The 24,964-nt window shown below is 40.1% G+C and overlaps 1 protein-coding gene across 4 annotated transcripts in view; it reads right to left on the bottom strand.

Annotated features, from left to right (window-relative positions):
* Positions 1-24,964, bottom strand: part of SA1 (stromal antigen) — a 171,269-nt gene that overhangs the window by 60,514 nt on the left and 85,791 nt on the right. For all 4 annotated transcript variants that reach the window (XM_071668063.1, XM_071668065.1, XM_071668064.1 and 1 more), the window contains 4 exons: positions 22,349-22,874; positions 10,490-10,708; positions 7,857-8,042; positions 4,172-4,384 (listed from right to left, as the gene is read on the bottom strand). In XM_071668063.1, the coding sequence (XP_071524164.1) occupies positions 4,172-4,384; positions 7,857-8,042; positions 10,490-10,708; positions 22,349-22,874 (1,144 nt within the window). The remainder of the gene's footprint in view (positions 1-4,171; positions 4,385-7,856; positions 8,043-10,489; positions 10,709-22,348; positions 22,875-24,964) is intronic.

Genomic DNA, 24,964 nt, shown 5'->3' with positions numbered 1-24,964 from the left:
GCAAAGCTTTTACTACCTCTTCTCTGTTTACCAAATCATTTTCCCTAACCCTCTCACTTTGCACACCACCTCGACCAAAACACCCTATATCTGCCACTCTATCATCAAACACATTCAACAAACCTTCAAAATACTCACTCCATCTCCTTCTCACATCACCACTACTTGTTATCACCTCCCCATTTGCGCCCTTCACTGAAGTTCCCATTTGCTCCCTTGTCTTACGCACTTTATTTACCTCCTTCCAGAACATCTTTTTATTCTCCCTAAAATTTAATGATACTCTCTCACCCCAACTCTCATTTGCCCTTTTTTATGTAAGTAGGAGAGATGGCCAGAGAGTGTTATTGGATTACGTGTTAATTGACAGGCGCGCGAAAGAGAGACTTTTGGATGTTAATGTGCTGAGAGGTGCAACTGGAGGGATGTCTGATCATTATCTTGTGGAGGCTAAGGTGAAGATTTGTATGGGTTTTCAGAAAAGAAGAGTGAATGTTGGGGTGAAGAGGGTGGTGAGAGTAAGTGAGCTTGGGAAGGAGACTTGTGTGAGGAAGTACCAGGAGAGACTGAGTACAGAATGGAAAAAGGTGAGAACAATGGAAGTAAGGGGGAGTGGGGGAGGAATGGGATGTATTTAGGGAATCAGTGATGGATTGCGCAAAAGATGCTTGTGGCATGAGAAGAGTGGGAGGTGGGTTGATTAGAAAGGGTAGTGAGTGGTGGGATGAAGAAGTAAGAGTATTAGTGAAAGAGAAGAGAGAGGCATTTGGACGATTTTTGCAGGGAAAAAATGAAATTGAGTGGGAGATGTATAAAAGAAAGAGACAGGAGGTCAAGAGAAAGGTGCAAGAGGTGAAAAAAAGGGCAAACTAAAAAACATATCTATGCAAAATCATGGGTAACAGTGTTCAGAAACAAGAAAACATTATGGTACATGTAAAAGAACTAAATATACTTAAAAGCTTTATCACTGTATTTGTAAAGTATATTAATACTAAAAGACAATGCAGATAGTAAAAATATTTCTTATAAACTAAAAGACTAGTAGCATCCATGTCATACTATGGTCAGTGACCTTTCACCCTCCTGTATGTTCAGGCCCCAGTCACTCAAAATCTTTTTCACTCCATCCTTTCACCTCCACTTTGGTCTCCTGCTTCTCCTTGTTCCCTCCATCTCTGACACATATATCCTCTTTGTCAATCTCTCCTCACTCATTCTCTCCATATGTGCAAACCATTTCAACACACCCTCTTCTTCACTCTCAACCACACTCTTTTTATATCTACACATCTCTCATACCCTTTCATTACTTACTCGATCAAACCACCTTACACCACAAATTGTCCTCAAACATTTCATTTCCAACACATCCACCCTCCTTTGTACAACCCTATCTAAAGCTCATGCCTTGCAACCATATAACAATGTTGGAACTACTATTCCTTTAAATATACCCATTTCTGCTCTCCTAGATAACATTCTCTACTCCCACACATTCTTCATCGCTCCCAGAGCCTTTGCCCCCTTTCCCACCCTGTAACTCACTTCTGCTTCCATGGTTCCATCTGCTGCTAAGTCCACTCCCAGATATCTAAAACACCTTACTTCCTCCAATTTTTCTCCATTCAAACTTGCATCCCAATCAACTTGTCCCTCAACCCTACTGAACCTATTAACCTTGCTCTTATTCATCAAACACTGTCAGCATTAATCAAACCAAAAATCGAAGACATGCACACCACACTCATTTCCAAACCTGTCCCAACCTCTATTGTTTCACAAGTTGCAGCTTCCCTTTGACTGTTTAGTCTATGTCACTCTGGATGATAAAGTAAGCTGGACCAATGCTGCCATCATTAAATCCTTCAGGTGCTTCCCTTAGACTGCTTAGTCCACAGCACTCCAGCTGGAACAATGTTGCCATCAAATCTTACAGCTGCTGTCTCTACTTTTGTTTTAAACTCAAGATTTTTTCTTGAGTTGGAGGTTCCAGCCATGGACAAAAGTCCATATCATGGCCAGGCCTTCATTGAAATATAAAGAGGTTGATAAAACGGATAAAGAATAGAAGAGGAAAAAGCCTTTATGAATTTTGGAGGAAGTGAAAAACCTGTCTTTTAAGAAATGCGACATCACAGTTATTGGTAAAGAGATGAGATGGAAGAGAGTTCCAAAGTTTCAAGGTGTGGGGAGAAAGTTATAAAAGTGGCCTATCCTTAAGTTGCCAACTGCCACACAGTAATTGTGAAATGCAGTAGCTTGCTGAGTATTGTGCAGTCTGGCTAATGGTGGGGGTACACAAGCAGCCAGCTTTCTTGGGAGCGAAAACCAAAGTAGTATCTATAAAAGCGTGAAAGTGAACCAACACTGCAGTGAAGGGCAAGCAGGTCAAGTTTTGCAGTCATCCTGGGAGAATTGGTATGTCAGATCACTTTCAATCCATCTCTGTCAAGTAAGAATGCAAAGCTAGAACCACCCCAGATGTGAGAGTAGTATTCCATACAATCCTTTGCAAAAACAGAGCAAATGTTTGGAAGACACAAAATTTTGACATCTAAATAGGATTCCCAGTTTCTTAAGAGGCAGTTAGCTATTTTTGTATTGTGAGCTTTCCAAGACAGTATGAATGTTACAATAATACCAAGTATGCTCATTACGAGGTGGAATTATAGATCCATCAAAAGAGACAGGAAAGTTGAGAAGAATTTTCAACAGAGAAAGGACAAATCTTAGAGGCATCAAACTTAACCAAATTTCATCTATCACACCGAGAGTGTTACTGAAGTTATGATGAGACGAGCTATAGATCAAGTAAGAGGGATTGTATGCTTGCAGACAGAATGCCAGTAATCCACATGTTAGTGAGACAGAAAGAAAAGACAGCTACCTAGGTCAGAGGAGTGCAACTTGAAAACCACTAAAGCGCTGGCTCACTAAGTAGATGTCACTAACCCTTCCAATACCCAGGCAGGTAGCACTCGTAATACACCTCCCTGGTCACTGGCTGCCTACCAACTACTTACTACACTGACTCAAAAGTCACCTCAGAATTCAGAGATCTGAGGCATCAACCTAAAAGTGATCACAATTATTACAAAGACACTTTATTGAAACAAGGGAGAAGAAGAAAGGACAGGGTAAAAAACTCAGTAAAAAATGCGTGCAGGACATGACCTCGGAAAAAAAATGTTTTTCAATTTCAAAAACATACATTTCTCTCCTCTGTGGTCTGTCCTAATATGGTGGCTATCCATAAGAATTAGGAGTTTTAGCAAGATAAGGAGGCTAAATCTAAAAGCAAAAATAAATACCTTCACTGGCAATTAAGAGGCATGCTGGATCTGTATACTTCTGGACAGAACAGTTGAGATCTTATCTCTTCACCAAGGTTTGTCTTTACAACTCTTTTAACAATATCAGGTGCATCTTCCCTTGTTCAATCCCTGAATTACAGCTCTTTACCATCTACTAACAGCAAATCTACATCTGTACACATTTCTTTTAGTCTGATATTTTCATCATTAAGATATACTGGATCCCTCTGCAGTGGTGGTGGAGCTGTTCCAGCCTCTTGCCTCATTTGATGTCTTTTATTTTTTGCCTTCTGACAGTGCTCTTTCCTTCTCTCTCCCTCTCTCTTCCCTTAAATTAGCTGAATTTCTCCAAGTTACTTTTCTTAGCCTGCTTGAATACCTGGCTACATAACTGTAATCTGAATGCAATCATTACTAGTGTGTATTTGCAGTGCAATGGGAGTACTGTGAGAGATAGACTCTTAAGCCCCATTGCCTGACCATTCTCTATTATACAACTTATCATACTCCTGTATGCTGTCTGCATTATCCATGTCCTCAGTCATTCTATTCCACTTATACAGCAATCTTATACCATAAAAGTACTTCCTCATATATTTTTCTACATCTTTTAAATATAAAATTCTTAACATTTAAATATATCTTCTGTAGGACCCCTCCACCTGAGGACACACAAGGCAGAATGCATGCACAATTCCCCTCAAGGATAGAAAACTGTGGACATGTGATGAACTATACTCTTGTAGGCTACCCAATCTGTAATAATCACCAGCTTCCATATATGCATGATATTACGGTTAAATTCTATGGCTATCTTTAAGATACAAATAGGTACAATACAAAGATTCACTTACACCATCAAGGAGAGTCAGGTACTCATCATTGGCTTCTTGGTACTTATTTACAACCATATCAAGGAGTGAAGAACGTGCAATGTCACACCGTGAATATATGGCATAATCATCATTACATAAAATTTCGAGAGTTTTTGCAGCAGTCTCCAATACTTCTGTGTCACTATGCTTATCTGCCACCTCCTGGATCAGCTTTAAGAGTAAATCCAGATTCTGAAACATATGAAATTTCTTAACATCAACATATAACTGTACACACTATATCTACTGCTAAAACTTAAATAAAATGATAAGATTAAAATAAATGAAGCAACTGAAGATTCCACCCCCAACATTTCTCAAGGCCAGGCAAAACTAGTTTAAATTTGGATATGGTAGGGTACAAACCTACCCTAATTTAATCTAACCTAATTTCTCTTGCCTTAAAAAAAAGATCGGGAATGGGGAGGGGTTAAGTCTTCAGTGTTTTCAAAGAAAACTATTATGCATCACCCTACCTATCTACCATTACCAAAAGTATATGAGTGGTTCAGGGTCAAATCACTCACATACATACTCTAATCATGCCCATTTTGTAAATGTGAAACAATAATTTCCATAATCATTCAAGAGCATCCTACTTATCAACTCAGCATACTATCTATCAAATCATTAACATAAAAAACTTTTAAACTGTATGATCAAATAGGCCATACATCACAAGATGGGTTGGTGTAGAAGATTTATGGTAATATGGCCTTGAGTAATAGAAGAGACAAAATACACAATGCACTAATGGATGCAGTGTGTAAATTCTTGAGAGCTAAGGGTATTACAGATCAAAATACGGATATGTTCATTGCTCATGTGTAAATACAGTAAGGAGTGCTGTGTGAGGGTGGCAGAGCTAATTATGCAATCATTTTCACTTGATAAATATTTGGCAGGACTAACTGCATCATAAGGGAGCAATCTCTTATTGGAATTCATAGTAAGAGCTTTACATGATACAACATCCAGATGGGGAAAGTCACAGGCAAAATCAATGTGCTTAACTGAACAAGGATACTGAACCTTTGAGTATGCCATGATAGGGGCTTCATGACTAGTTCAAATGATACAGAACTACAGACAATTATTCATGACATTTTCTACATGTGCTTAGTTTCTCATTTGTACAATCGCTTTATCCACCATTTCATAACATTTTGCAGTATATTACATGAACCATAAATGTTAGGTGTACATGAATGTATACAGAAAAATATGTGACTAACTTAAGGTTGTGTGAACTCAGTGCTACAGCAGCTAGCTGCAGCAAAACTCATGAGAAAGGGATCTCTTCTTTAATTACAAAATAACATTCTCTATTTTTTCTGAGTTTCCTAGTGTTAACAATAAATTCATATACAGTAAAAACTTGATTTAATGGACAAATAATAAAAATACATTAAAAATAACTTAAAAAATTATAAAAAAATTAAAAATTTCAAACACCACACCAAGTGCGGTTCATATCGCACTTGTCTTTGGTAGTGTGGGGTAGACTCAGTTTGTTTTAGTCTCAGTCTGCCTCGAGCTATTGTGCAGTCAGGCTGTATACAGTGTTCCTGCAATCTCAGACCTAAGACTTTATTCATTAAATAATCTTGCAATCCTTACAATTCAAATTGGCATCAAGTGATTGTAAGAGATGTAATGAAAGCAGGTAGTCAGTCCTCACTACATTACAAAGAAGCATCCTTTCACAGGAGAGGGTTGGCATCACCTCTATCTCAGTCTGACTCCTGCCTCCAACTGCATGGCAAGCGTTCCTACACCGCCAGATGCCCGCTACCCAACTATTGTACAACACACTAAACCTTACACTCCCTCATGAGATCTTGGTAACTAAATGTGACATTTTGTTTCAATAAAAACAAAACTAAAAACAAAACAAAAAAAAGAGAATGAAATTAAATTCTGACAAGGCATAAGGCAAATATACAAACAAATCACTTCTCAGCAACAACACACTTCCTTTACATGTGAGCAGAACAAAAATGTTCACTCTTCACAGGAGCCACAGCAAACATAATCTTGCAAGTGTGTGGAGTGGTGTTTCACATGGTGAGGGTGCCGCCACATGAGGGTGGGTATCACCACAACTAGGGGTCAAAGCCTCTGCTGGTGGGTAGTCCCCTTGATCAATGGGTGTCGTAAGGATCAGCACAAACCAGGGGGCATAAGTTATGTTGGTTTCACAAAGACAGGTGGCCAATGCCATCCAGCTTTGCTGAGTATTGTCTTTGCAGCTTCACCTCCACTACTACATCTGACCTGTATCACACCTTTAAAGCGATGTCCTGCATGCAGACAGGGGTGCCCATGGAGAGCTGGGGCAGTGCAGCGGCATCACCTGCTGGGCCGTCCTGCATACAGGCCTGGCTCTCTGCTATGGTCTGCTCCCTGTTTTGCAGAGCGGTTCTCCACCACTGGTTCATCAGATAATGTTGCTGGGGCGTCAGGACCCCATCTCACAAATGTCTTCCTGCTGCCAGCTGTGTGGGTGACTTATCCTCATCTCATAGCAGGTGTTGAGATACTGGAGCATAGCCTGAGTCGCTCTGGTGTTGTGCAGGCTACCTTCAAAACCTGTGATGCCCCACAACACCCACTGGACTGGGGGAAGTGGGATGAGGAGGTGTAGGCCATGATTCCCCATTACTTGGAGAAAGTTTCCATCTCCTTGCAGTCTAGATTGGTTCCCCGTCTGATGACATTTCATTGGGTGCACCCCATCTCCTGAAGATGGTGAGCAGCCTTGCGATATCCTGGGATTTTCCTGCATAGCTTCGAATCCTACTTACTTCACCATGTAAGAGATGCAATGAAAGTAGGTAGACCATCCTCACTTTATTATAAAAAAGTATCCTCTCATAGGATAAGGATGGCATCCCCTCTATCTCAGTCTGACTCCTGCCTCCAACTGCCCGGCCCCGGGAGCATCCCCACGTTGTCGGTTGCCTGCCACCCAATCATCGTACCACACACTGAATCCTACACTAATAGAGGAGTTAAAAGAAAGCTTGTGATAATAAATGTAACAGAAACAGGTTACATTCAATTTAACAGACTTTTGACATTAATGGACACCCCTTCCTATTAGTCCATTAAACTGAGAGTTTACTATATTGTTGTGTTACATTTTATAGTAAGTTGCAAGAACAATTTGCACGAGGAAAACCTTGCGCCCATGCAGTTATTGTGATGAACAACAGCTGAATTCGTCAAGAGGAAGCAATCTCTTCCTTGATAACACAATAACATTCTCCATTTATTCTTAGTTGCACAGTCTTGATAATAATTTCATATATCATTTCATTACATTTAGAAGCAAACTACATGATCCATAAGCATAGAGTTAGATGAGTGAACTCACTGCAACAATAGCCAACCATGGATAAACTTCCTGTCAAGTGATCTCTTCATCAATTATACAAAAACGATCTATTTCTGCTTGGCTACCTACAGTTCTCTTAAAATTCTTCATCCACCAAAATGTACAACTTTAATAGTATGTCTTTTTTCCTTGCCTAACAATTCTTCCCTTTCCAGAACCTCAAAACCAAGGTTTTAGTCCTCCTAACTCTTTTCCAAAAAGAATTCTACCATCACAACTGCTCAGAGAATATAAGTTCACATCTCAACACCAGTAAAGACTTACCTTTTCTTGTCTGCTCGTTGTGTATATTTCTAGGTCAAAGTATTGGGGGATGATAAGTAGATTGGCTACCTTCTCTGGGTCTGCTATGTACTTGTGCAGCAATTGTGGTAGTGTAGGTATCAGATGCTCTGTTAACTTTGCTCGGTCATCATTCACTTGCTTCACCTCTTTTGCTGATAAGATCTGCTGTAAGAATTAAATTGACAATATGTTAGTCTAAACATTATGAATGTGGAAAAGAATATCACCAATAAAGAGGCCCTTATTTCTAAAACATTCTCGACAAGATACACATCAGTATGATACTGCATTTATCAGCAGCAGTTTAAGTCATATGTTAATGCCATTTTAAAGATCAATGTGTGACAATTTATGTTATCTGTTACCGCCACTTTTTATGATCTATGTGAGACTAAAAAGCAGGGCAAATAATGGTATCATTAACCTAAACCTATACATCCATTGAGCAAGTTCAAATCTCCAAAATGTAGTACATCCAAAAATAACAGAGAGGAACAATTCGGCAGTACATATAATACCTGAGACAAATTTGCATTTCATGAATCAACATACATCATTCCCACAATATTTCATTACATGACCACACTTATACTTCAATAATCACAGACCTAACACTTGTGCTTATATCTTTTCATGAAAAACTTTGCACATAGGCCATAGTTTTTAGAATATGAAATTTTTTTGAAATCTAAGTACAGTAGAGCACACTCATCAATATCAAGAGTTTTCCCAAGTTATGATGGGACCTGATGTACTGTATTGTGGTCTGGTTCCCTGTTGTATTAGTCAATAACTGATATGGCAAAACAAAGATGTTGCAAGGAACTGGAACAAGAAACAACAGTGAAAAATTCATGCTTTCACAAAATGTGTATAAATGCAAGAGGATTGATTTTTTGTGTATCTCTTACCATTCTGGCATAATTCATGTATGATTCTTCGTGTGTGGGAACATGCCAAGCTCTGACATTCAATACATATGACTTGGCTAAACATTAAGATAATGTAGAATTAAAGTATTTTCTAAATGTCTAATGTTCTTTCTTTCATTTTTGCTTGCCATTTCCAACATTATAAGGTAGTGCCACGTATAAACAAGAAAAGCTTCCTTCTCTCACATCCACTTAGTTGTAATGAACTAAAACCACATTACCTATCCACAATCAGGCCACACAGACCTTTCCATGATTTTCCCCTGCTGCTACACATGACCTGGTGCAGTCCACTGACAGCATATTATCCCCTTTATCACACAGCTCCATCTCACTCTATCATGTGCACACTGTTCACCCTCCTTCATGTTTGGGCCCTAAACACTCAAAATATTTTTCACACCATCTTTCCATCTCCAATATGGTCTCCAACTTCTCCTTGACTTTTCTACTTCTGACACCTACAACCTTTTTGTCAACCTCTCCTCACTCATTCCCTCTATTTATCCAAAACAGCATACCCTCTTCTGCTCTCTTAACCATACTCTTCTTATATCATACCTCTCTGTAACCCTTTTATTACTTAGTCAATCAACCCTCATCTCACCATATTCTACCCTCAAATAATTCATTTCCAACACATCCAGAATCTTCTGTAGATTCTCATCTGTAGTTTTGCATCCATACACAATCACTGGGACTACTGCACCTTCAAAAACACCCATTTTTCCCCCTCCCAAACACTGACCTTTCTTTCCACACATTTCTCAATGCCCACAGAACCTTCAACCCCTAACTTATCATATGACTCACTTCCATTTTCATGGTTCCATTAGTTGCCTTGTCCACTCTCAGGTATCTAAAACACCTAAGTTCCCCCAATTTTTCTCCATTCAAACTCACACCCCAACTAACCTATCTATGCAAAGCTAAACCTCAAAACCTTGGTTTTACTTATATATACTCTCAACATTCTCCTTTCACACATCCTCCTAAACCCAGACACCAACTTCTGTAGTTTCTCACTTGAATCTGCCACAAGTGTCATGTCATTAACATACAACAATTGACTCACTTCCCATGACCACTCATCCTCTACAGAGTGCATACCTGCCCCTCTTTCCAAGATTCTTGCATTTACCTCCCTAACCACCTTTTCCATAACATTAAAATAGCCAAGTAACATCACACAGCTTTACCACAGACCCACTTCACCTGGAACCATTCATCCTCCTCTATCTACTTGCACATATGCTTTCTTTTCTTGATAAAAACTCCTCACTGCTTCTAATAGCTTTCCTCCCATGCCAAATGCCCGTAACAACTTCCACAAAGTATCTATTTCAACCCTACCATATGCCTTCTCCAGGTATATAAATGTCCCAAACAAATCCTAAGTACTTCTAACACATATTCCTACATCCTCTATCACTTTTGAAAGCACACTGTTCCTCCCCAGCTGATGCTCTGTTCATGATATCACACTCTCAATCACCATTCCTCTAAACAACTTTCAAAATACACTCAACAAACCTATACCTATGCAATTCAAGCACTTACCTTTATCCTCCTTTCCTTTACAGAGTGGCACTTACATGCATTCTTCCAGTGATCAGGCACCTCACCAGGCTCATGGTGATCATACCTAATATGAAATTACAAAATAAATGCTGGCATTACCTTTCTAGTTGGCCCACGTCCAACTGGTGGCTCCCCAGTAGCAGCTTGCTTGATACAACACACCATTATCTCAATAAGACTGGTCTCCTGTCGATCATCCAAGGGCTCCTCCATGGGGCCTGGTTCCTCTAGTAATAAATCTGTCATACATTCCCAATCTTTCATCATTTCATTGCTTTCAATGAGGGAATCCACTAAGTATGCCCCATGTTCATGAAGCTGAAAACAAAAATTTATCTTTAATATCTTTGGGGGTTACAGAGATACGTATATCCCTGAGGATATGGGAGAAAGAAGTCTACCCAAATACTGCCTGTGCACTCTAAAAGTTGACTAAGAGGGGCAGGAGCAGGTGGCTGGAAACCCTTCCCTTCTTGTACTTCAATTCTAAAAGATGGAACAAAAGAAGAAGCCAAGCAAGGAGTGTTAATCCTCCATGAAGCTCTGGCTGGGGTGTCTGAACGTGCTTGGATGCAACCAAGATGAGAAAAAGGGGGAGACAGGTAGTATATTTGAGGAAAGGAACCTGGATGTTCTAGTTTTCAGTAAAACAAAGCTTAAGGGTTAGGTGGAAGAATGGCTTTGGGAATGTTTTTGGAGTAAAGTCAGTATGAAGGCAAGAGCTAAAGAAGTGGGAATGTGTGAAAGATTGTAAGGAAGTGAGCACCAGTTTGAAGTGGGGAAATCCAAAAGTATGTTATGAGAGATGGGTGATTATAACTGCTTATGAACCTGCCTAAAAGAAGAAAAATGAAATAAGGCAAGCGTTTCTGGGGCAGGTGAGTTAATAGGTCAGCAGTTTTGATGTAAGAGACTATATATTAGTGATGCATGATTTAAATGTGAAAGTGAATAATGGGGCAGCCAAGGGTATAATTGGGTACATGGGATATATGATAAGACAGAAATGGTGAGAAGCATGTGGAGTTGTGTCCTCAAAAAGGACTGGTGAACAAGAACACCTGGTTTAAAATAAGGAACACCTATAACTGTACACGGATGAGTTAGAAAGATGGCTCAGCAGGCATTACTGGATTTCATACCAATTGATAGGTGAGCAAAAGACCCTTGGATAACAATGTGCTGACAAGGGAAGCAGGTGGGATGTATGATCATTAGCTGGTGGAAGAAAAGACAAAGATTTGTAGAGGTTTTTGGGGAAGAAAAAAAAAAAGGAAATGATATGGGTGAGACAAGGGTCTCAAGGACACTACTGTTACATGAAGAGTCCTGTGAATATCAATGTATACATATAATTTTCCACCAAAAGTTGAATTATGTGAGCATTTAGGATCTGTTGACAGGAAATACATAGATGCCTGGCTGCCTACTCAGTAACTCATCAATGACAACAGTATACAGATATAAGTTGTTTCTATGGATTCAATGAGTGGGTGGCATCCACCTACAGCATCCAATGCTACATCCATACCATAACCATGCCACACTTACTTTTTTTTTTTTTTTTTTTTTTTTTTTTTATACTTTGTCGCTGTCTCCCGCGTTTGCGAGGTAGCGCAAGGAAACAGACGAAAGAAATGGCCCAACCCCCCCCCATACACATGTACATACACACGTCCACACACGCAAATATACATACCTACACAGCTTTCCATGGTTTACCCTAGACGCTTCACATGCCTTGATTCACTCCACTGACAGCACGTCAACCCCTGTATACCACATCGCTCCAATTCACTCTATTCCTTGCCCTCCTTACACCCTCCTGCATGTTCAGGGCCCGATCACACAAAATCTTTTTCACTCCATCTTTCCACCTCCAATTTGGTCTCCCTCTTCTCCTCGTTCCCTCCACCTCCGACACATATCCTCTTGGTCAATCTTTCCTCACTCATTCTCTCCATGTGACCAAACCATTTCAAAACACCCTCTTCTGCTCTCTCAACCACGCTCTTTTTATTTCCACACATCTCTCTTACCCTTACGTTACTTACTCGATCAAACCACCTCACACCACACATTGTCCTCAAACATCTCATTTCCAGCACATCCATCCTCCTGCGCACAACTCTATCCATAGCCCACGCCTCGCAACCATACAACATTGTTGGAACCACTATTCCTTCAAACATACCCATTTTTGCTTTCCGAGATACTGTTCTCGACTTCCACACATTTTTCAAGGCTCCCAAAATTTTCGCCCCCTCCCCCACCCTATGATCCACTTCCGCTTCCATGGTTCCATCCGCTGACAGATCCACTCCCAGATATCTAAAACACTTCACTTCCTCCAGTTTTTCTCCATTCAAACCCACCTCCCAATTGACTTGACCCTCAACCCTACTGTACCTAATAACACTTACTTACAACCGGGTAATCTGGTACATAATATATTTTGACTAAACTACAATGCTTGACTCCAAATTCATAAGAAAAACTGTTTAATGGTTTTGACAGCTTTTCTACAACTATATATTTTTACATTATATTTATAAATTAAACATTTCCTTTCCATAGCCAGAGGTTGAACCATTATGTGACATTCATTTTTTCATTTCATTTCAAGCTAGAAGTTTCAGTTTTCTAAATTGTTTCTTACATTTTTCACATGTATATATATGTATGTGTGTGTGTGTGTATATGTGCGTGTGTGTGTGTATGTGTGTGTATGTGTATATATATATGTATATTATCCCTGGGGATAGGGGTGAAAGAATACTTCCCACGCATTCCTCGCGTGTCGTAGAAAGCGACTAGAGGGGACGGGAGCGGGGGACCAGAAATCCTCCCCTCCTTGTATTTTTTTTTAACTTTCTAAAATGGGAAACAGAAGAAGGAGTCACGCGGGGAGTGCTCATCCTCCTCGAAGGCTCAGATTGGGGTGCCTAAATGTGTGTGGATGTAACCAAGATGTGAAAAAAGGAGAGATAGGTAGTCTGTTTGAGGAAAGGAACCTGGATGTTTTGGCTCTGAGTGAAACGAAGCTCAAGGGTAAAGGGGAAGAGTGGTTTGGGAATGTCTTGGGAGTAAAGTCAGGGGTTAGTGAGAGGACAAGAGCAAGGGAAGGAGTAGCAGTACTCCTGAAACAGGAGTTGTGGAAGTATGTGATAGAATGTAAGAAAGTAAATTCTCGATTAATATGGGTAAAACTGAAAGTTGATGGAGAGAGATGGGTGATTATTGGTGCATATGCACCTGGGCATGAGAAGAAAGATCATGAGAGGCAAGTGTTTTGGGAGCAGCTGAATGAGTGTGTTAGTGGTTTTGATGCACAAGACCGGGTTATAGTGTTGGGTGATTTGAATGCAAAGGTGAGTAATGTAGCAGTTGAGGGAATAATTGGTATACATGGGGTGTTCAGTGTTGTAAATGGAAATGGTGAAGAGCTTGTAGATTTATGTGCTGAAAAAGGACTGATGATTGGGAATACCTGGTTTAAAAAGCGATATATACATAAGTATACTTATGTAAGTAGGAGAGATGGCCAGAGAGCGTTATTGGATTACGTGTTAATTGACAGGCGCGCAAAAGAGAGACTTTTGGATGTTAATGTGCTGAGAGGTGCAACTGGAGGGATGTCTGATCATTATCTTGTGGAGGCTAAGGTGAAGATTTGTATGGGTTTTCAGAAAAGAAGAGTGAATGTTGGGGTGAAGAGGGTGGTGAGAGTAAGTGAGCTTGGGAAGGAGACTTGTGTGAGGAAGTACCAGGAGAGACTGAGTACAGAATGGAAAAAAGTGAGAACAATGGAAGTAAGGGGAGTGGGGGAGGAATGGGATGTATTTAGGGAATCAGTGATGGATTGCGCAAAAGATGCTTGTGGCATGAGAAGAGTGGGAGGTGGGTTGATTAGAAAGGGTAGTGAGTGGTGGGATGAAGAAGTAAGAGTATTAGTGAAAGAGAAGAGAGAGGCATTTGGACGATTCTTGCAGGGAAAAAATGAAATTGAGTGGGAGACGTATAAAAGAAAGAGACAGGAGGTCAAGAGAAAGGTGCAAGAGGTGAAAAAAAGGGCAAATGAGAGTTGGGGTGAGAGAGTATCATTAAATTTTAGGGAGAATAAAAAGATGTTCTGGAAGGAGGTAAATAAAGTGCGTAAGACAAGGGAGCAAATGGGAACTTCAGTGAAGGGCGCAAATGGGGAGGTGATAACAAGTAGTGGTGATGTGAGAAGGAGATGGAGTGAGTATTTTGAAGGTTTGTTGAATGTGTTTGATGATAGAGTGGCAGATATAGGGTGTTTTGGTCGAGGTGGTGTGTAAAGTGCGAGGGTTAGGGAAAATGAGTTGGTAAACAGAGAAGAGGTAGTAAAAGCTTTGCGGAAGATGAAAGCCGGCAAGGCAGCAGGTTTGGATGGTATTGCAGTGGAATTTATTAAAAAAGGGGGTGACTGTATTGTTGACTGGTTGGTAAGGTTATTTAATGTATGTATGACTCATGGTGAGGTGCCTGAGGATTGGCGGAATGCGTGCATAGTGCCATTGTACAAAGGCAAAGGGGATAAGAGTGAGTGCTCAAATTACAGAGGTATAAGTTTGTTGAGTATTCCTGGCAAATTATATGGGAGGGTATTGATTGAGAGGGTGAAGGCATGTACAGAGCATCAGATTGGGGAAGAGCAGTGTGGTTTCAGAAGTGGTAGAGGATGTGTGGATCAGGTGTTTGCTTTGAAGAATGTATGTGAGAAATACTTAGAAAAGCAAATGGATTTGTATGTAGCATTCATGGATCTGGAGAAGGCATATGATAGAGTTGATAGAGATGCTCTGTGGAAGGTATTAAGAATATATGGTGTGGGAGGCAAGTTGTTAGAAGCAGTGAAAAGTTTTTATCGAGGATGTAAGGCATGTGTACGTGTAGGAAGAGAGGAAAGTGATTGGTTCTCAGTGAATGTAGGTTTGCGGCAGGGGTGTGTGATGTCTCCATGGTTGTTTAATTTGTTTATGGATGGGGTTGTTAGGGAGGTGAATGCAAGAGTTTTGGAAAGAGGGGCAAGTATGAAGTCTGTTGGGGATGAGAGAGCTTGGGAAGTGAGTCAGTTGTTGTTCGCTGATGATACAGCGCTGGTGGCTGATTCATGTGAGAAACTGCAGAAGCTGGTGACTGAGTTTGGTAAAGTGTGTGAAAGAAGAAAGTTAAGAGTAAATGTGAATAAGAGCAAGGTTATTAGGTACAGTAGGGTTGAGGCTCAATTCAATTGGGAGGTGAGTTTGAATGGAGAAAAACTGGAGGAAGTGAAGTGTTTTAGATATCTGGGAGTGGATCTGGCAGCGGATGGAACCATGGAAGCGGAAGTGGATCATAGGGTGGGGGAGGGGGCGAAAACCCTGGGAGCCTTGAAAAATGTGTGGAAGTCGAGAACATTATCTCGGAAAGCAAAAATGGGTATGTTTGAAGGAATAGTGGTTCCAACAATGTTGTATGGTTGCGAGGAGTGGACTATGGATAGAGTTGTGCGCAGGAGGATGGATGTGCTGGAAATGAGATGTTTGAGGACAATGTGTGGTGTGAGGTGGTTTGATCGAGTAAGTAACGTAAGGGTAAGAGAGATGTGTGGAAATAAAAAGAGCGTGGTTGAGAGAGCAGAAGAGGGTGTTTTGAAATGGTTTGGGCACATGGAGAGAATGAGTGAGGAAAGATTGACCAAGAGGATATATGTGTCGGAGGTGGAGGGAACGAGGAGAAGAGGGAGACCAAATTGGAGGTGGAAAGATGGAGTGAAAAAGATTTTGTGTGATCGGGGCCTGAACATGCAGGAGGGTGAAAGGAGGGCAAAGAATAGAGTGAATTGGATCGATGTGGTATACTGGGGTTGACGTGCTGTCAGTGGATTGAATCAGGGCATGTGAAGCGTCGGGGGTAAACCATGGAAAGCTGTGTTGGTATGTATATTTGCGTGTGTGGACATATGTATATACATGTGTATGGGGGTGGGTTGGGCCATTTCTTTCGTCTGTTTCCTTGCGCTACCTCGCAAACGCGGGAGACAAAAAAAAAAAAAAAAAAAAAAAAAAAAAAAAAAATTTATACATAATCGCTGCTTTCTGCGTCAGCAAGGTTGCACCAGGAAACAGACAAAGAATGGCCCATCCACTCATTTACACATATATATACATAAACGTGCACATACACATACATATACATATCAACATATTTTTTTTTTTTTTTTTTTGCTTTGTCGCTGTCTCCCGCGTTTGCGAGGTAGCGCAAGGAAACAGACGAAAGAAATGGCCCAACCCACCCCCATACACATGTATATACATACGTCCACACACGCAAATATACATACCAACACAGCTTTCCATGGTTTACCCCCGACGCTTCACATGCCCTGATTCAATCCACTGACAGCACGTCAACCCCAGTATACCACATCGATCCAATTCACTCTATTCTTTGCCCTCCTTTCACCCTCCTGCATGTTCAGGCCCCAATCACACAAAATCTTTTTCACTCCATCTTTCCACCTCCAATTTGGTCTCCCTCTTCTCCTCGTTCCCTCCACCTCCGACACATATATCCTCTTGGTCAATCTTTCCTCACTCATTCTCTCCATGTGCCCAAACCATTTCAAAACACCCTCTTCTGCTCTCTCAACCACGCTCTTTTTATTTCCACACATCCCTCTTACCCTTACGTTACTTACTCAATCAAACCACCTCACACCACACACTGTCCTCAAACATCTCATTTCCAGCACATCCATCCTCCTGCGCACAACTCTATCCATAGTCCACTCCTCGCAACCATACAACATTGTTGGAACCACTATTCCTTCAAACATACCCATTTTTGCTTTCCGAGATAATGTTCTCGACTTCCACACATTCTTCAAGGCTCCCAGGATTTTCGCCCCCTCCCCCACCCTATGATCCACTTCCGCTTCCATGGTTCCATCCGCTGCCAGATCCACTCCCAATTATCTAAAACACTTTACTTCCTCCAGTTTTTCTCCATTCAAACTCACCTCCCAATTGACTTGACCCTCAACCCTACTGTACCTAATTACCTTGCTCTTATTCACATTTACTCTTAACTTTCTTCTTTCACACACTTTACCAAACTCAGTCACCAGCTTCTGCAGTTTCTCACATGAATCAGCCACCAGCGCTGTATCATCAGCGAACAACAACTGACTCACTTCCCAAGCTCTCTCATCCACAACAGACTTCATACTTGCCCCTCTTTCCAAAATTCTTGCATTCACCTCCCTAACAACCCCATCCATAAACAAACTAAACAACCATGGAGACATCACACACCCCTGCCGCAAACCTACATTCACTGAGAACCAATCACTTTCCTCTCTTCCTACACGTACACATGCCTTACATCCTCGATAAAAACTTTTCACTACTTCTAACAACTTGCCTCCCACACCATATATTCTTAATACCTTCCACAGAGCATCTCTATCAACTCTATCATATGCCTTCTCCAGATCCATAAATGCTACATACAAATCCATTTGCTTTTCTAAGTATTTCTCACATACATTCTTCAAAGCAAACACCTGGTCCACACATCCTCTACCACTTCTGAAACCACACTGCTCTTCCCCAATCTGATGCTCTGTACATGCCTTCACCCTCTCAATCAGTACCCTCCCATATAATTAACCAGGAATACTCAACAAACTTTTTTTTTTTTTTTTATACTAATCGCCATTTCCCGCATTAGCGAGGTAGCGTTAAGAACAGAGGATGAGGACTTGGCCTTTGAGGGAATATCCTCACCTGGCCCCTTTCTCTGTTTCTTCTTTTGGAAAAAAAAAAAAAAATGAGGGGAGGATTTCCAGCCTCCCGCTCCCTTCCCTTTTAGTCGCCTTCTATGACACGCAGGGAATACGTGGGAAGTATTCTTTCTCCCCTATGTAATTTGAGCACTCACTCTTATCCCCTTTGCCTTTGTACAATGGCACTATGCACGCATTCCGCCAACCCTCAGGCACCTCACCATGAGTCATACATACATTAAATAACCTTACCAACCAGTCAATAATACAGTCACCCCCTTTTTTAATAAATTCCACTGCAATACCATCCAAACCTGCTGCCTTGCCGGCTTTCATCTTCCGCAAAGCTTTTACTACCTCTTCTCTGTTTACCAAATCATTTTCCCTAACCCTCTCACTTTGCACACCACCTTGACCAAAACACCCTATATCTGCCACTCTATCATCAAACACATTCAACAAACCTTCAAAATACTCACTCCATCTCCTTCTCACATCACCACTACTTGTTATCACCTCCCCATTTGCGCCCTTCACTGAAGTTCCCATTTGCTCCCTTGTCTTACGCACTTTATTTACCTCCTTCCAGAACATCTTTTTATTCTCCCTAAAATTTAATGATACTCTCTCACCCCAACTCTCATTTGCCCTCTTTTTCACCTCTTGCACCTTTCTCTTGACCTCCTGTCTCTTTCTTTTATACATCTCCCACTCAATTTCATTTTTTCCCAGCAAAATTGTCCAAATGCCTCTCTCTTCTCTTTCACTAATAATCTTACTTCTTCATCCCACCACTCACTACCCTTTCTAATTAACCCATCTCCCACTCTTCTCATGCCACAAGCATCTTTTGCGCAATCCCTCACTGATTCCCTAAATACATCCCATTCCTCCCCCACTCTCCTTACTTCCATTGTTCTCACCTTTTTCCATTCTGTACTCAGTCTCTCCTGGTACTTCCTCACACAAGTCTCCTTCCCAAGCTCACTTACTCTCACCACCCTCTTCACCCCAACATTCACTCTTCTTTTCTGAAAATCCATACAAATCTTCACCTTAGCCTCCACATATATATATGTGTGCATATATATATATATATATATATATATATATATATATATATATATATATATATATATATATATATATATATATATATATATATATATATATTTTTTTTTTTTTATTTTTTTATTATACTTTGTCGCTGTCTCCCGCGTTTGCGAGGTAGCGCAAGGAAACAGACGAAAGAAATGGCCCAACCCCTCCCCATACACATGTATATACATACGTCCACACACGCAAATATACATACCTACACAGCTTTCCATGGTTTACCCCATATATATATATATATATATATATATATATATATATATATATATATATATATATATATATATATATATATATATATGCACATACGAAGACATTACATACTAACACATGAGCATATTCATACTTGCTTGCTTTCATCCATTCCTGTCACTACCCAGCCCCACCGGAAAACAGCATCGCTATCCCCTGCTTCAACAAGGTAGCACCAGGAATACAGACAAAAAGGCCACATTTGTTCACACTTAGTCTCTAGCTGTCATGTGTAATGAACTGAAACCTCAGCACCCTATCCACATCAGGCCCCACAGACCTTTCCATCATTTACCCGACACTTCACATGCCCTGGTTCAGCCCATTGACAGCACGCTGACCCTGGTATATCACATCATTCCAATTCACTTTATTCCTTGCACGCCTCTCACCCTCCTGTATGTGCAGGCCCCAATCGCTCAAAATCTTTTTCACTTCACCTTTCCATGTATAAATAAAAAAAGGTGAAATCAAAGTTTATATAACTTGCAATTAAAGGACTGGCTAATCTGATAGATAATACTTTTCTTAATCTACAAATGGTTGAACCTTAATTCAGAAAAAATATATTTTTATGTTGCTGTGCACATTTTCTTAAGAAAAATTATTTTGCTATTTTTTGTGCACAAGGTGGCAAAAAAAAGTTCAATTATACGCTACAAGGTTAATACACTGAACACAGTAGCAAAAACAGAAAAAAAAAAATGGGTAATCTATGGGGTGGAAAAACTTTGTCTGGTTGCAAGCAGCAGTCATGTGGACAGATTGGGATCTACAGACTTCTAAGAGCTGGCAGCAATTGGAACTGAGTGGGTCAATGAAAGCATCTTTTTGTGGTGGTTTCTGGTTGGCCAGGGGTGGGCACAATATGGGTGTAAGCTGCCCTAAACATGGCTATAGAAAGGTGAGGAAGGCTAGCACTCCCTAACCAAAAATTACAGATTGGAGGGTCCTAGATTCCTACTTCTATTTTCCTGATATCCTACAGAATGTTTCTCATGCTTGCAGAAAAGACTGCAGAGGAGAGATATAAATACTAATACTACAGATTTTTTTTTTTTTTTTTTCATACTATTCGCTATTTCCCGCGATGGCGAGGTAGCGTTAAGAACAGAGGACTGGGCCTTTGAGGGAATATCCTCACCTAGCCCTCTTCTCTGTTCCTTCTTTTGGAAAAAAAAAACAAAAAAAAAAAAAAACAAGAGGGGAGGATTTCCAGCCCCTCGCTCCCTTCCCTTTTAGTCGCCTTCTACGACACGCAGGGAATACGTGGGAAGTATTCTTTCTCCCCTATTCTCTTTGTTCCCTTGATCTTCTGCCGAGTCATCACCCAAAATCATCACATGCATCGCCCATACAATCTATGGGTGTCTGAGGTGTGTAACAATTTTTCCAGCAGTGGCAGCAGGCTACTTGTGACAATTATGGATAACTGGTGGTTGAAACATCAAATGGGACTTCAAATGATGTTGAAGGCCAATAATAAAACATCACATGACACTTGGAAAAGTCTACTATGTATCATGTCATATACTGGTAATGCAAGGAGCTGTGAAACGGTTCATCTTCCTTTTCTCTCATACATTGCTTTAAATTTTTGTATACAATACTGTCTCAATCCACAATCATCACTTAGCTTACTCTTCACAAAAATCTAACAATCTATTACAAAAGAAGGACTTCCTCATATCTTTCTGAATATGTTTCCTGCTTTGATTCTAGCTATTATATCGTATGGGTTTCTTAGATACTTTGATTAACTGTCCACTCTCATCATATCATTTAATTTAGATGCCAGAAAGTTGTACTCATGTCTCTCATAATTTGCCTTTCTTCCTCTATGGTCAAAGTTACAGATCTATACTCTTCTTGTAACTCACCTTCATTATTTTTCACATGATCTTTGGTGACTTGTTAAATTTTTCCAATCAATCCTTTAATTTTCTGCAGGTTGGTTGACCAAACCCATGTTGCATAGTCTACTTCAGATCTAAAACAGGATTTACTCAATTTAAGAAAGTCTCTTTTCCTTACATGCATATGCAGCTTTTATTAAACCATCATACAATCTGCTCCCTCACTAATCTCCTCATCAGTGTTCAGAGGCTAAATTCTTTCTTGATCCTAAGGTCACTTTCATACAAAGATTCAAGTACTATGAATCCTACAAGAGTATACTCATATCTTGGACCCTTATCATAGTGTCTGATTTTCATAATGTTGCACATGGTCAAGCTGAAATTCGCCAAAAAGGTATCACACCAATATTCAAGCATGTGTCTGACTGAGTTATGTGACAAACACACCTTTCTGAAATTTTGCTCGATGTTTCTAGAGTTGATGTCAGGTCTTCAACACCTTCAATTAATATAGTTGGTAAACAAAGTTTCTAAGCCAAATAACTCTGAAGTGTTAGAAACTGCATCAACTACAAATAAATAAATCTTTCATTTCTACAATGAATAGAGTCTGTACAGCAAAGCAGTTCTGGTTAAAAAAAAATATGTATATATACAACTGCCAAAATAACAGCAAAGCAATGCAACAAACATTTCTTTTTCACATGAAAACATTTACTGTACATTAATAACAGAATATCCAATATGAGATGAATGGATGGTGAGAAAATGTGTAAATGAGTATAATGAAAATGCAAAATTATAAGCTGTTTCATGAACCAAGAGCAGACCCTCAATGGATTACACATACGAAAAAAAAAATCCCACATACAGGTGTTTGGAGATATCAGGAGAGAAATGCTGTTGGAATAAAAAACTTATGACTACATTTCTTACCTCAGACTCAATGAAGAACTGAACCAAATCTCGAATAAGGGGAGTATTTGGACGACGTTTTTTGCCTCGCTTAGTTCTCAATGCTGCCACAGCATCATCATCAGGAATGAATAACCGTTCATTGAGAAAATCTCCTGCTGCCTGGGCTACAGCACGATGGGATGAGTAAACTAATTCATAAACATGTTCGCAGTCTTTGTCTGTTAATATGTCCCGGTGATGTTTCAGAATTGAAATCACTAATTTAACGGCTTGAACACCAACATCATATTCCTTATCTAAGGTCATAGCCACAATACGATCTTTAAACTTGCTTGTAAAAAGTTCTAATTTACTTTGGAGTTCTTCACTGGCATACAAGGGTTGCAATGCTTGCAAACACTTTAAACGTACATCACCCACTTTATCATGGAGAGTCCAACCAATGTACTTCAGGTAGGAATCATCTAAAAAGTTCTGGTGGAACTTCTTCATCCAGAGTCCAATCTCAGCCATGCAAATAGAACGTATTTCAGGCAAGGTGTCCCTGGTTTAAGAAGAAATTATGGATACAATTACTTGTTGTTTTGATATCAAATAACAGTCATTTACTTTTAATAACTATTAACTGAATTCTCAGTTGTTTTTATATCAAAAGTCATTTACATTCATTGTATAAATACAAAATATTACCTAATCAAAGGAATCAGAAAGATTAAATTCAAGAGAATCTGTCAAAAGTCATTTACAATCACACTTAAAATTATTTTTTGTTATTATACTTGATTGCCATTTCCCATGTCAGCAAGGTAGCACCAGGAAATAGACGAAGAATGGCCCATCCACTCATACACACATATATTTTTTATTTATTCATTTTGCTTTGTCACCGTCTCCTGCGTTAGCGAGGTAGCGCAAGGAAACAGACGAAAGAATGGCCCAACCCACCTACATACACATATATATACATAAACGCCCACACACGCAAATATGAATACCTATACATCTCAACGTATACATATATATACACACACAGACATATACATATATACACATGTACATAATTCATATTGTCTGCCTGTATTCACTCCCATCGCCACCTCGCCACACATGAAATAACAACCCCCTCCCCCCTCATGTGTGCGAGGTAGCGCTAGGAAAAGACAACAAAGGTCCCATTCGTTCACATTCAGTCTCTAGCTGTCATGTAATAATGCACCGAAACCACAGCTCCCTGTCCACATCCAGACCGCACAGAACTTTCCATGGTTTACCCCAGACACTTCACATGCACTGGTTCAATCCATTGACAGCACGTCGACCCCGATATACCACATCGTTCCAATTCACTCTATTCCTTGCACGCCTTTCACCCTCCTGCATGTTCAGGCCCCGATCACTCAAAATATTTTTCACTCCATCTTTCCACCTCCAATTTGGTCTCCCACTTCTCCTCGTTCCCTCCACCTCTGACACATATATCCTTTTTGTCAATCTTTCCTCACTCATTCTCTCCATGTGACCAAACCATTTCAAAACACCCTCTTCTGCTCTCTCAACCACACTCTTTTTATTGCCACACATCTCTCTTACCCTATTATTACTTACTCGATCAAACCACCTCACACCACATATTGTCCTCAAACATCTCATTGCCAGCACATCCACCCTCCTGCACACAATTCTATCCAGAGCCCATGCCTTGCAACCATATAATATTGTTGGAACCACTATTCCTTCAAACATATCCATTTTTGCTTTCCGAGATAATGTTCTCGACTTCCACACTTTCTTCAACGCTCTCAGAATTTTCGCCCCCTCCCCCACCCTATGATTCACCTCCGCTTCCATGGTTCCATCCGCTGCCAAATCCACTCCCAGATATCTAAAACACTTCACTTCCTCCAGTTTTTCTCCATTCAAACTTACCTCCCAAAGGACTTGACCCTCAACCCTACTGTACCTAATAACCTTGCTCTTATTCACATTTACTCTCAACTTTCTTCTTTCACACACTTTACCAAACTCCATCACCAGCTTCTGCAGTTTCTCACATGAATCAGCCACCAGCGCTGTATCATCAGCGAACAACAACTGACTCACTTCCAAAGCTCTCTCATCCACAACAGACTGAATACTTGCCCCTCTTTCCAAAACTATACATAAATGCCTATACAAGCACATATACATACATATACATATCAACATAAACATACACATACACAGACATATACATATATTCAGACTGGCACATGCACAGAAGTATACATATATTCATATTAGTTCTCCGTCACAACTGATAATAAGTTCAACAAAAAGAAATATCACATGAATTTATCTTAAATAATGTAGCCATACCATGTGACTTTACCATCTCAAACACTCTATAATCTGATTACAACCTGATCAAACTAAAAACAAGTTTAGAGGCAAAACCACCTAGTCAGAAAACACATAACAGTGGAGGTGTTTTCAGTAACTTTAATCTTAACAAGTGGATAAAGTGGGAAGAAGTGATTAACATGTCTGCAAAACATAGGGAAACCCTGCTAATAGCAATATATAAATGATAAGAACACTTTGGTACTTTAAACATGCAACAGACATATACCAGCAAGAAGAATACATGACAGGTCT

The sequence above is a fragment of the Panulirus ornatus genome, chromosome 12 (genome assembly GCF_036320965.1).
Source record: "Panulirus ornatus isolate Po-2019 chromosome 12, ASM3632096v1, whole genome shotgun sequence".
In the NCBI taxonomy this organism is placed as follows: Eukaryota; Metazoa; Arthropoda; class Malacostraca; order Decapoda; family Palinuridae; genus Panulirus; species Panulirus ornatus.
The sequence above is the reverse complement of the archived record's forward strand: the minus strand, read 5'-3'. Positions and strand labels throughout refer to the sequence as shown.